Source organism: Thermobia domestica, chromosome 13 (genome assembly GCF_964235325.1).
Source record: "Thermobia domestica chromosome 13, izTheDome1.hap1.1, whole genome shotgun sequence".
Taxonomy (NCBI): domain Eukaryota; kingdom Metazoa; phylum Arthropoda; class Insecta; order Zygentoma; family Lepismatidae; genus Thermobia; species Thermobia domestica.
Window position 1 is genome coordinate 86,952,154 of NC_137466.1, and position 13,550 is coordinate 86,965,703.

Here is a 13,550-nt window from a genome sequence, read left to right on the forward strand (position 1 = left end):
TGAATTCTTTTCTGTTGTAGTTTTATTTAATTGATTGCATGTTGGGAGCAATTGCATTATTATCTTCGTTAAAACCACAGCACACAATCAGCTTCCGTCTTCTTCTATTTTGTTAAAAATCAGCGAGAAAACGATGGAGGGAAGGCAGAATCAACAAATTGACAGCTAATGATGATTAGCTAAATTACTCACTGGGAGGTGGCTTAGAAAAACTATATAAAGCATGGCGCAACTGAGTTCAATTTGATATATGGTCAATGTAGTTCTGAGGATCTTTACCTATCGCAAGTAACGCTTCACTAGGACGAAGACGTTTTGCATTAGGAAATTACTATTGGAGAAACGTGCTTCAAACATGGTATGTAGTAATTTAATTTGTATTTTTAAGCTACTCTAACATTTCAGTTTATCACATACCGAAAATATAATGCTTACGAGACAGTGCGGTCTTCCAGACCGAGAGTACCTAGGCAGTTAACACAGTTGGGTCATTATAGTAATTTAGCAAAGAATAAACTAATTCGTTTAACATGCTTTGACTTAAGAAAATAGACAGGTTGACTTCAAGTACTGGCGCAAATCCCGGGTGGATGAGGGGGACACGTCCCTCCAATCTTGAAACTGGGGAGACTGTCCCTCCCCCAATCCGATTTGAAATGTGTTTTTTTTTTTGGGGGGAGAAATGTGATGATATGTGCTGTCCGATTGTCACAAAAAAAAGTCAGATGAAATTGATGTCCCCCCAAAAAATAAGCCTAAAATCTGCCCGCCTCCCAATGTTGAAGACAACTCTGCTCCCTGATCCTCCACAGGATTGTTTTTCAACTTCATAAATATTTTGAACATCGCTTAAAAAAAATGATTATGGGAACGGTACTACCCAACCTCCCCCCCCCCCCAATGTTGAAGACAGATTTGCGCCGCTGACTTCAAGTACGAACTACACTTTTTTTAAAAACACATTATGATTTTTACATTTGTAGTTACAAGATTACATTGCAATGTGAAAAACTTCCTTGTTTGCAAAAAGAACGGATAGCCTCTATATAATCCACAAATTGCATTATTATCCGTGTCCTGTGACAAGGTGCGCACCAAGAAATTTTTGTTGGGAGGGATCTAATTTTACATATCTATGTAGTATTGAACGAGTATTACTCTGTACCCGAAAAGATGATAACTAATTGTAAAATACTTCCACCTATATTTTCAGAAAAAAGTATAGTATTAGAATTTTTTATAGGAGAAAAAGTATAGATGAAGTGTAACATCACATTTTCATGCTACATCAATCATTTCCCTATTAAAGAAGTATAGTTTTATTGAAAAAAAATGTACAAATATATGTTCAGTTAGGAAGTTTGGAAGGGGGTCCAGACCTGGCGGACTCCCCTCATGTGTGTGCCCTTCCTGTGTCCTATCAACATATATCATTTCGTCCCTTAACTAGGGCTCCGAGGTTGGGATTCTAGGCAGTTACCTACTTTGCCTAGGCAGAAGTTTGCTACCGATTTAAGGGGAAAGGGATAAGAGCGTTTCCGCACATAGGTCTTTGTTATAATTGCATGTGATAACTACAATATGGTAATGCGCTGTGACTTACCAAGTAGAGTGTCATATTGAATCACTGAAGCATCTGGAAGGAGTTTTGAAGCAAACATGTAATTTTTGCACCCAAGAGACTCATTTCATTAATGCAAGTACTTTCATTTTGTTGAGTTGAGTTGATTTTGTATTTAACGTCCCTTTCAACAGCGAGGCTATATGAGACGAGACCTACTGATTAATGTGCAATCCGAACCACATGAGCTCTCGCCGGGAGTACTCTTATTTTGTTTAGTACCTGGGACCAGGGCTGGTCTTAAGCCGATTGGACCGATTGCTCCCAATCGGGAGTCGCGCCTCAAGGGGATCCCGCACTGGTACCGTCTACTCTACTCTTCAGTCTAATCTACTCTCTAGTGCCGTTTTAACAGCCTATTAGGCTCCAGAGCAAACAAGTGTGTTGTGGTCCCTATGACTAAATTTTGCTCCTAATTAGAGACGGCCAATTCCGGAATTTTTACTTTCCGGAATCCAGAGAGTAAAATCAGAAAAATTCCCGAATTTTTCCGAAATCTGGAAAGTGAAATTTCATATTCCGGAAAATAAATTTTCCGAAATCCGGATTCCTCAAAATTTTGGCCATCCCTGCTCCTAATACAGGTAATTAATACATGTCATTGCGCTAGCGGGGCCCCAGGCCAAGTGGCTACGGTACCGTTAACATGGATCTGCTACTCTCGGTTGTTAAGTACACACAACAACATATTGCAACATAAGTACATCCATGGACTCCACAAGGAGGGTATGGCCACGGGCGCCCTTAGGCCCCCCCAGATTTTAGTCAAGTGTATTTAAAGAAACTATACTACTTCGTATATATTGACTTTTGTCGGAAAGAGGATTTTGATTTTGATTCATCCGAACCCCCAGATTTAAAAAGCTAACGACGTCAGTGGTATATCCGTCTCTCTAACAGGTAAATGAATAGTTTGTATCAAGTTTCCGGGTATAAGCAAATAATTTCTGAATTTAATGTTGCTGTAGTTTCTTTACCTTTTTACGTATACAACTTCTGTTGTAAAAATAGATATTATGTTTAGGGCAGGGACGCAAATAACCACTCGCCTACTCGCCCGGGGCGAGTGGTTCATCGGTGCGGGCGAGTATTTAAAATCATACCGAAGGTAAGTAAATGATTTCTATTGTGGAATGTGGGCCAGTAGCTTTTTTCTTGGACTAGTAAAGTTTTTTTTTGCTTATTTGCATCCCTGGTTTATGGAGTATTCTGCACTTCCCCAACCCCTTAACACTCCCCAAATGTCCTTACACACACCCCTGGGCGTAAAAATATTGTTTTCTTAGAGTTTGTGTTAAAATGTATATTATTATTCTGAGTGCACACCCTCTTTTATTTTGAACACTCCACTAAATAAAATGTTCTTCCGCTCTTACTGATTACTATGTCATGTGATACTACCGTGAATACCGAGATGGTATCTAAAAGATAGACTCAGTGCGACTTCTTTGCGTATCCTTTCTCTTATCATAGCTATATTAAAGATACAAAACCAGAGGACAACTTTGCCCTCTTCTGCGAAAACCCATGTATTTTTATTTTAAATCAAGTCAGGAAAATCGAATGTATACTAGTGCATACTGAATAGGTGGCTGCTTAGGAAGATTTGCCTTTTAACTCGAATAATCCAATGGAAAATATGTCATCCATCTTCCATCAGTTCCTTAAGGTTTGTGATCATCTCATCACCATTTCATTTTGTCTGCAGTCGATAACGATTTCAAGCTGATTATACCTTTCATAAGTAGCTACCTACGATGTTCTCACCAGCGTACATTAGGTTTTCCTGACTTGAATTCTTTTCAAAAAGATACAGCTGTTAGGAAATCTTTGAACCAACGAATTCATATTAATGTGCATTTCATTATGTCTTACAAATATAAACTTAGGGAAACATAGACTTCACCATTAAAATGGTGATTGTATCTCTCGTAAAATTCTAACCCAATTTGATATATTACATGACCCTCTTGCTATTTAAAAAAGTCGATACAAGCCGAGATACAAGATGGCGGCTATTATAAGCATACCCTCAAATAGATGTCTACTTCCTCCGGGTGTCGGTGAATGTGTTTTGTTTTTCTATCCGTTGACCCGTTTTACAAATAAAATGAAATTTTCAAACTTGACACATTTTTATTACGATTTACGTTTGTTTCACAGAACAAAAGAGAGTGTAACTCGTGTGCTGTGAACACAGTTGATTGGGATATACGATTATTATATCATAGAAATATAATTGAGGTAAGTTTTAGCGATCAATATACATATAAACAATGTATTTCAAATATGAAGTCATTGATTTTTGAAAGAATAGCATAAAGAGTAATAGGAAATGTCAATAAAACATCAGGTAAAAGATCATCGTATATCACTGAGTGTAACTGAAACAATGAAGATGAATTCATTTTCAAATACGCCTTCAATAACGGGCTCGAGACTATGTACACCACAGGTGTACGCGCTAACCACTAGACCAGCGGGCAGAGCGCAATGTGTATATATATATATATATATATATATATATATATATATATATATATATATATATATATATATATATATATATGCAAGGGCACCGATCCTGCGGAGGGGCTTAAAATACTTATGTGGGGCCTCCATGTATTTTTATGAATGCATTTTTATATGTATTTTTTATGAATCTACAGTATAATGTTTGGCATAATTTCGATCCAAGTTGTCTTAAAATCCTCATATATGCCTTTTTAGACCCTTGTCTCCAACCAAAAACACATCTGAGTGGGACCCTCCAAAGTTACAGAAAAAGGGAAATCAGCGCCCTTATATATATATATATATATATACTAGTTCTAGAAACCTTGGTGCAAGTTAATTGTAAACCTCGAGTCTCGCAAAATGTTCCCAATCGGGCCCTGCACCACCTAAGGCCGGCCCCGCCTGGGACCACTGGCATTGTCCTGTAATCCAGTTCTTTTGGAGGCGGGATAGCATGGTGAATAACGGCATATTCGGTGAGGATTAATTTTGCATGATGATTTGTGCAAACGACAACAACTGCACCCGATTGAACTCCTGGTTGTAATTCGGAGCATACGTTCATAGTAGACGCGCCCTCTTAACCTCATAAGAACGAAATGTATAAGGTCACAAAATACAAAATAACTGAGTCTCTTATTTTGGTTGCCTATAGAGTATTTATGCCTTGAAGAAAATCGAAAACATTCAAAATCCAGGATTTGATAATTCCACATATTTTATTATAGGTCGAATAGTGATCCCATAAAGTTTGTATGTAGGGTACGAAATTAATATTAAAGTTTCATTCTTTTCGATATATATTTTCGAAAAGTATATCGCCTGCAATTGTAAGTTCTTAAGGGGGTTTTCATTTAGGAACAGCTTAACAGTTTGTGATGAGTATCATAGTTCTACACGATGAAAATTTTAACTAGAACTCACTTTTCCCTTCCAGGGTAGTAAAATAATATATATATATATATATGTAGGAGACGCGTACTGAAATGTGTGCCGTTTACATATAACTCCGGTCTTTTGGGTAAGACCTTTCTGCCATTTTTTAATGTAATCTCCGTCCACTTCCATAAGCCGTCGGAGTCTGTGTATCCACTTTTCAAAAGCATATGCCAAACCATTTTGCAGAGTGTGTTTGAGACACTTGTAGCCTATAAGGCACTTCCGAGGAAACTTTTGGATGAAAAATGTCTGTTCCGCAAGGAATCTTTGAGCTTGGAAAGCAATCGGAGTAAGTTCAGGGGAATAAGTCATGTGTAGGAAAGATTCCAGTGTTTGTGCTGCGAAGTCTATGACAATGCCAGCTCTGTATGGCGGTGTATTATCCCAATTCAGTAGAAATCTTGAACTTGCAATCTAAGATCGATTTTCTTGCAATCAGTTTTGAAATTTGTGATATTTCGATAATTCACATCACCGAAACCAGTTTTCCATAAAAAGAATGCGCGGTCTTTTGTATTGCATATGCGGTTGGTGAGTCCGGCTGCAAGAAAATTCTCATGTCTCAAATTTCTATTTTATTTTGAAATAGACATGTCCCTTTTTCAGCACGAGAATGATATGTACGGATGGTGGCAAACCCTTCCACGTTTATTCGTAAAAAGCAACTCAAGGATTTAATTACACCCACACACCTTAGAAAAAGGCAGGTTCACTGAGCTTGCTAAAGAGAATTAGGAAATAAATGTTTATTACCAATGTATTCAGGGGTGTAATCAAGAGAGGAAAATGAGGGTCCGGACCCCCAAACGACTTCCTACTCCTCCCTCAAATGAAGTTTGACTGTTTACTACAGTAAACGACGAATGGTTATAATAGAACAAATAGAAGTGTACGTTCTTCACACGGGAAGAATAAAATTTATTGAATATAAAACCGGAAGTTTGAGTATTGTAAACTTGCCCTTCTTCTATCTTTTAGAAGCGGAATTTTCGAAAATGCCACAACACATGTTTACTAATTTTTGATTATGATTTTATATGTCGAATTTTAGGATTCCAACTTAAGCGAATACACACATGAAGCATTTTTCGAGTTAAGAATCGATAATTTTAATGCTGTAAATTGTCTCTTTTAGGAGCTAAATTTTTGGAATGGCCGAAACAAGTTTTCGATTAATTCTAGTTAGGAGTTTATGTACCACACTTCTTACCTCCGACTTAAACGAGTATATTCACAGAGATTTACTGTATAAAGAATCGGAAATTTGAATATAGAAATTGTTTTGTTTTCCCATTAAAAGTAGAATTGTCGAAACATGTTTTCTTCTATTTTTAATTATGAGTTTAAACACTTGACAATTTCGAAATTTGTAACATAGAAATTGCCCTTTTCTCCATTTAAGAGCTGATTTCTCGAAAAAACAAAAATAAATAAAAAAAAAATGTTGGAACATGTTTTCAGTTATTTTTAATGGGAAGCTCATATGCCAAGTTTTATCTTCTTAATGTGAGACACTTCGTTCTTGGAAAAAATATTTGATCCCCTTTTTAACCCCCTTAGGATACGTATTTCAAAATATTCTTTCTTATCCCTTGTTTGCATGTCAAAAGGAGTTTTCTGTCAAAATTTATGTCTCTAGCTATTATAGTATGTCCTCCATGTCAAAACAATAATTATGAATTTCCTAAACGTACCGGTAATAGTTAGTGCAATGCTCATCAGTTCATATCCAGAAGCGCAATCATATGCAATAATTAGTGCAATCCTGATCAGTGGGATAGCCATAGAAACGTTTCACGGAGAGCACTAATTGTCATAACGAAGAATTACTCTTTCATGCACACATACACATCAAGCGTTATGTGGTGTCACCTGATGAAATATGGGCCCTATGGTCGACTAGAGTACTTCATGGACTTTTGTGACACGAAGTTTAGTATTTTATTTCAGTACACAGGGATGAGGCGAATCGCAGGAGAGAGAGAGAGATAAGAAAGAAGTCACATTTTTCAATTTTCTTAAATTACACAGTATTGAAATACGGATAAAATTTGCTAAAAAGTACTAAATTCAATCTCCTGATGCTACAGCTATGAAAGACTATTGCCATTCGGAAGGCTTACGTTCAACTGTTTGGTGAGAGCCCAGCATATCGGTTCCCAGGCACCATTTTTCCGGCTTTCTGGATCGGAGTTCGCTACCTCTTACTTCAGGTAGCTCCCGGATTCCCTCGTAATGTTGGATCAATACCTTAGAATTGTAGTGTTCCCAACGAGAACAGAACAAGGGACCGTGCATATCGAAGTCGCAACAACAACAACAACATTTTAACATCCATTTTCTTTTTTAATGCTCTGTATCGCACCCGCGCATACGGTAACGAGAAAGAGTTGAAAAAGATGAAGAATACAGTACATAACCCATTTGCTGAAGTTTTCCTTTAAACATATCTGTGTAATGTTTATCTTTCGTGAAATTCTTCTCAATATTTCTTAATGCGAAGTACTATGAGTGAAGGAAGACTTATTGAACTCGCTGTTATGCCTATTGAACAGGAATCAACTATCTATTTGATGAAACCTTAGAGACTTAACTGGGTATTGAGAATATTTGCTGCATCTGCTGAGAAGAGAATCCTGCTTCTTTGACGGGGAGATGAGAGAATTCTATCTTGCACTTTGTAATATTATCCTCTAATGTATTTTTCTCTTTCATTAAATTTAAATTTTAGATCCAATTCTACCTTTCCTGCTGTGTTTCTTAAACGTACCTAATTTTTTTCTTTAAATTTTCAGAAGTAAGTTCCAATTCAGATTTGTATTACATTGAAGTGAGAGTAAGTAAATTCCTATATCAGTTAAAGTGTCTGTTTTCTCTCACTTTTTCAATTTTTGGTCATGAGTCGTCTGTAGAAGCAGCGCTCATCCACAGCATTTTGATCACCCTACGCTTCTAATAACAAATAAGTAAAGAAGTTATCATACTTTATTTCTTACACTGTAAATACTTACCTTCAACTCTTATTCAGCAGCAACTTGTAGGTAGAAGAGGAACATAAAATTTATCAAGAGAAATACAGAGTGGGCAAAAAATTAGACACACCTACCTAATACCTTGTGGGTCCTCCTCTGGATCGAAGAAGTGCCTTGATTTGTCGTGGTAACGAAGTGTTCTTGAAGAATACTACCTAGATATTCTAAACACACAGGGCATCAATTGCCACGAGTTGATTGGTGAATATCTCAAACATACAATATGGTCAGTAGGGTTGCGATCAAGATTCGAGGGCAGACAGGAAACAATGTTAACTCATTGTCATGGTCCTGGATACACTCTCATATGACACCAGTTGTGAGTTACGAAACATTGCCCAATTAGAAAAATACATTTGTTACTGGAAACGCGAATTCCAGGAAGAAGTATACATAAACACGTTGCAAATAATCTCCAGCGCATACTCACGAGCAATTATCGGGGAAATTAACCCATCCCAACAAACAATATTATCGATTATCACACTACCGTCATTACCTGCATAAGCAACACGTGACACTGGAGATATCCAGTACATTCAAATTCCTATTTAATCGTTAAAAACCACAGAATAAAAACGGTGATATAAACCCACAAACGTTTTTTTTATTATTATTATTTTAATCCATTCCGTGTTTTGAGAAAAGATTCTACCTTCTGTATATCAAGAATACATTATATCGGCCTTTCAGAATCCATTAAGAGTCCCAAGGAAAACTTTTTGGGGCCGAGGTGGTTCAGTGGTAGAAATTTTCATCTGGTGTATGGGATTTCTGGTTCGATCACAGTTCGCGCCAAGTGGACTTTGTAGTGGACAAACATCGTGTGTTTGAGTTTTCTTGGGGTTCTCCTGTTCCCCCCCCCACTTTCTTCATTCTACACGATTTCATTCAGTCTCATCATCATGAGCCTACACGGAATATCCGCGGTACATAAAACTGAAAGGTTTTTAAAGGAAAACTTTCATTCCGATCTTTCTCTCTTGTAAGGTAAAAATATTAAAAAAAATAATAATAATAATTAAATTTTATAATTTAGTTTCTCTCTCTCTCTCTCTCTCTCTCTCTCTCTCTCTCTCTCTCTATATATATATATATATATATATATATATATATATATATATATATATATAGATGAAATTATAAATCTAATCGAGATTCTTTATCACACCACTCAAACTATCGAGTCTGCCATTTTTACCTTACAACAAATGAAACAAACTCCACAAGACAAAATCGTCCGCTCCTGTCGTCTAGGCAACAGGTTCTAAATACGATTGAGTTAAAATGAAAATTCAAGGGATTTATGGTGGATAACTAGTTTCTTATAATTAAAATTCCTCTAATTTAGGTTAGGTGGGCGACTAGTAATTTTATAGATCCGAAGGATGTTACTTTGCCCTTGAAAAACAACTTTAATATCTTGCTCGACTTCCCAAAGTACTCATCGGAAGAGTAGAAGGAGCTCAGTCTCTAATTTGAGTATCTCTAAACTTAAACAATAAAATTTCTCTAAGTTTCTTTGGGGACTGTGGTAATATGGAAACTAGTACTCTCTCTACTCTAGGTCCATATTCTTTGCTTTCAAAGACTGTTAAACTTCATTACAGTAACAGCCTTGCCTACCCCTGGTTTGGACCCTCAACACGTAGAGAAATCCAGATAAGGAAACTAAAATATTTAAACTATGGGTAAAATTATGGAATAAAAGTAGCAGCCGTCAATCATGGCCCAGCTTTTATATTAAGTCTTCCATTTAGGACTCTAGGTTAAAAAGGTAAACCACACACTCTAATACTTTCGAACACGAAAGTCACAGTGTGAAAATAGAAACACCAGCCAAGCCTCACTACTGCCTGACTGTACGGGGATCAAACCAAAATAGCAACCTGGATTCAAAATTTATGGGAAAAACCTCCAGCACCTGGAGATTTTAAAAACCTAAATGCCGTGGGTTCACCCCAAGAGCACATTACTCTTCACTCTTTCTAACCATTGAACTAGAGACCATTTAAGCCATTATTCTGATGTAGAGATCAAAACTCCTACTTTTTTCTTTAATTCCTACTCTTATCTCGGTAATTCACCTAAGTTATGGCCAGAGACCACTTACTCCAGATGGACTGGAAGCCAAAGACCAACATATCCACTGAACATCCAGTAACTATTATAAAGGAGAACTCTCAGAAAAAAGCTTATTTGCTAATTTCCTTCGAACTGAAACAGCCACCAGTACAGAGACAACTACCACCCTACAGGCCTCCCTAGCTGAAACAGCGAAAGCCACTTAAAAATCCGCCTTTTTATGTTTTGCCGGGGACAAAAAAATGCAGAAAAATTTTAACTTAGCAACGGTTCTGGAAACTTCTTTAGCAATGGAAAATTACTGAAAAAGCAAGCAATAAAGAGAAATCTTCAAAAAAACCAACCTCTCAACCAGTCTATGAACAAGTGAGCGCGAGAGTAATATTCGATCTAACTGACTGAAACTTAATCTTGAAAACATTTTAGTATATATAAATGATTGGGATAACTCTCTAATCGATATTTATATACATTTACACAATATAAACATAGTAAATTTTATATTACGCTATACTTAGATTAAATAAAGGGGTTGTACAGTCTACATTTGGCCAATTTCGACTTACTTAAAATTTAGAAGAATCCATGGCGCCAGGTCCGTAAGTGCTCGATGTGTTTCCCTTGGTTCCTAACAATAGCCCGACAGCATAATTTCCACTGTAATAGGCTTCCCTGAAGAACTGGGAGGGAAATCTTGTTCCATTCCCTTTGCACAGTTTTACAAAGTCCTTCCACGGTTCTCACACACCGTTTTCCCAAAGCCCGCTTCAGCAATCCAAATCCACAATAGTCCATAGGACTTGCATATGGAGATTTAACAGGTACCTCATTGGAAGGTGTTACCTGTATACCACTTTCCTCCTCCGTCTCCCTGTAGAATGCGAGGGACGATCGTGAGGTATGTGATGAGGCCTTGTCCATGCGAATGCGAACCAGATTGGCGTCATTTCCGTACATTGTTGGAATCTCATGCTCGTATATCGGTCGCATGATCTGCTCCTGAAAATACTGCGAATTTATTTTGCAGTTCTTCGCCACCCTACAAATCTTCAGTTTACCTCGGTAACAGTAGCCAGTAACGACCATGAACCCTTCTGGGAAGGATTCTTTACAGACACGGACCCACCTTCTGAAGTTCTTGGCGCCTTTCTCTCTGTACATGATGGCTCTCGGTTTGCCGTAATCGGAAAGGTAAATTCATGCTTCATCGAGCGTTACGACGTACATCCAGCTTTGTTTTGCCAGATGCCGTTCGTACAGCTTCCGGGCGTTACACTTTCGTTCCTTTTGGTGGGCATCCATCAGAAGATGGCCGCGAGCTTTCATGACTTTTTCCAGCTTGAGTTGATGGTGTAACGTCCCCAAAGACACGTCAAGACGATTAGCCATATACCTTTGTGTTGACGGATTTTCTTGCATTGCTATTTTGCGAAATTCCCTCTGCATGGTGGAGGTGGCCTTGGTGCATTCCCGCTTCCTAGGCAACTTCGTTGGTGATCCAAATGGTGAAGTTTCGTTGCCTTTGTACTTTTTAATAACATTTTTATTCCACTTAAACTGATGTGGCAACCATTCTTCTTGCACTGTTTTCTAATGACAGAAACACTAAAGTGGGCGCCATAAAGAGCCGCAACATAGCCTTCCCAAAACCGGCTTAGTTTGGGTGGCATTTTGGTCACAGAGCGGAAACCCACACACTTGGAAACGAATTTAACACAACACTCACAACAATGGTCCTGTTTTGTGCATTATTGTCGTCTATGCCGAAAAACAACTCCGTTCCCAGGAACCCACACAGCACAGGCACGTCCACAGTACGTCCAAATATGGTCCAAAAATTGACGAAGGACGTCCAGAAATTGAGCCGATTCAGGTCCTCTGGACGTAACATGGACCAACTTACTACGTCCAGATGTCACCTCGCGAGTATGATACGGTAAACGTCCATAGATGGTCCACCATGGACGTAAAGTGTACCTTAACGGGACATTAATCGTATGTCCACTGGACGTTTGTATAGATCTTAACAGTTGTCCATGGAACTTCCATTACATGTTCATTTGTTGGAGAGCGAGTGGGTCAGTGAGTCAGTGTGGGACATTGCCGACGTCCATAAGACGTTTATGGACGTAAGAAGACGTTCAGTGTATGTCATGTGGACATCGAGGTGTACGTTTATGGACGTTCACTGGTCGTCGATGTAAACCTCTATAGACGTAAATCTTTTGTCCAGAAAACTTCCATTAGACCGTATGGAAGTGCAGTCTACGTCCAATGGACATCCGATTTGGACCTGTATGGAAGTACAATGTATGTCGAATGGATGGCAGATACGGAGTTGTATGAACGTACACCGATGTCCAGTATTCGTCCATAGGGGCAAAACGGACGTACATCGAATGTTCAGTGTACATCCACTGGACATTGCATAAGTATGTAGAGGGACGTCCATTGGACGTTTCGTAAGTATGTAGAAGGACATCCACAGGACGTTAGTCAGACGATCTGTGTGTGTACAATTATGGATTTCGAATGCAGTGCTAATTAGAGGTGGCTCGTAAGAAAAATCACATCGGTAAAAACTAAAGTTTCCTCGCCTCGAACAAAGGGGAGAATGCTAACTCATCCACTAAATAATGCATATTATTGAAGTATAACAATGTGCAACATTTATTTAGTGGATGAGGTAGCGTTCTCCCCTTAGTTCGAGGCGAGAAAACTTTAGTTTTTACCGATGTGATTTCTCTCACGAGCCACCTCTAATTAGCACTGCATTCGAAATCCATAATGGTACACACATAGATCGTCTGACTAACGTAGCTGTGGAAATAAAAATGACATTAAACAAAACATTGAAGTCTACAATAAAGGCTATATAAAAAATGGATAGTAATCGAACAGTACTTGTAGAAACATTGTAAAATGTACTTCAGAAATCAGACCTTTAATTTTTTACGCGGATATTATATTTGAAATACATTAACTCGCAAAAAGAAATTCCAAAAGACTGTGAAGAATTATTCAACTACATTTTACAAGTCTCTCCACAAAAAAAGGACATACACCCTTGTTGTAGCTTTACTCTTCAATACTACAAAACAAAGAATTGAACACTAATTGCGTATGTGTAATTTCTCCACACGTGAGGAAGACAAAAGATGATTGTACAGTTATCTTCATAAATACCTAGATTTCATGTAACGGAATTATAACGGACCAGGGTCTAGGTACTTACGTGGGTGACTGTACAAAGTTGACTTCCATTTTGGTTATGGGAAGTTAATGTGCAGTACATATATTAATGAAAAAAGATAAAGTAAGTCTAACATATTTATTAAACTATTAATATATATTCC

General features: G+C 37.8%; 1 protein-coding gene across 1 annotated transcript in view; it reads left to right on the forward strand.

Annotated features, from left to right (window-relative positions):
* The first annotated feature begins 252 nt into the window (after positions 1-252).
* Positions 253-13,550, forward strand: part of LOC145669227 (uncharacterized) — a 93,192-nt gene continuing 79,894 nt past the window's right edge. Inside the window, exon 1 of the mRNA XM_081737556.1 lies at positions 253-358. Within this exon, the coding sequence (XP_081593682.1) occupies positions 356-358 (3 nt within the window). The 5' untranslated portion in view covers positions 253-355. The remainder of the gene's footprint in view (positions 359-13,550) is intronic.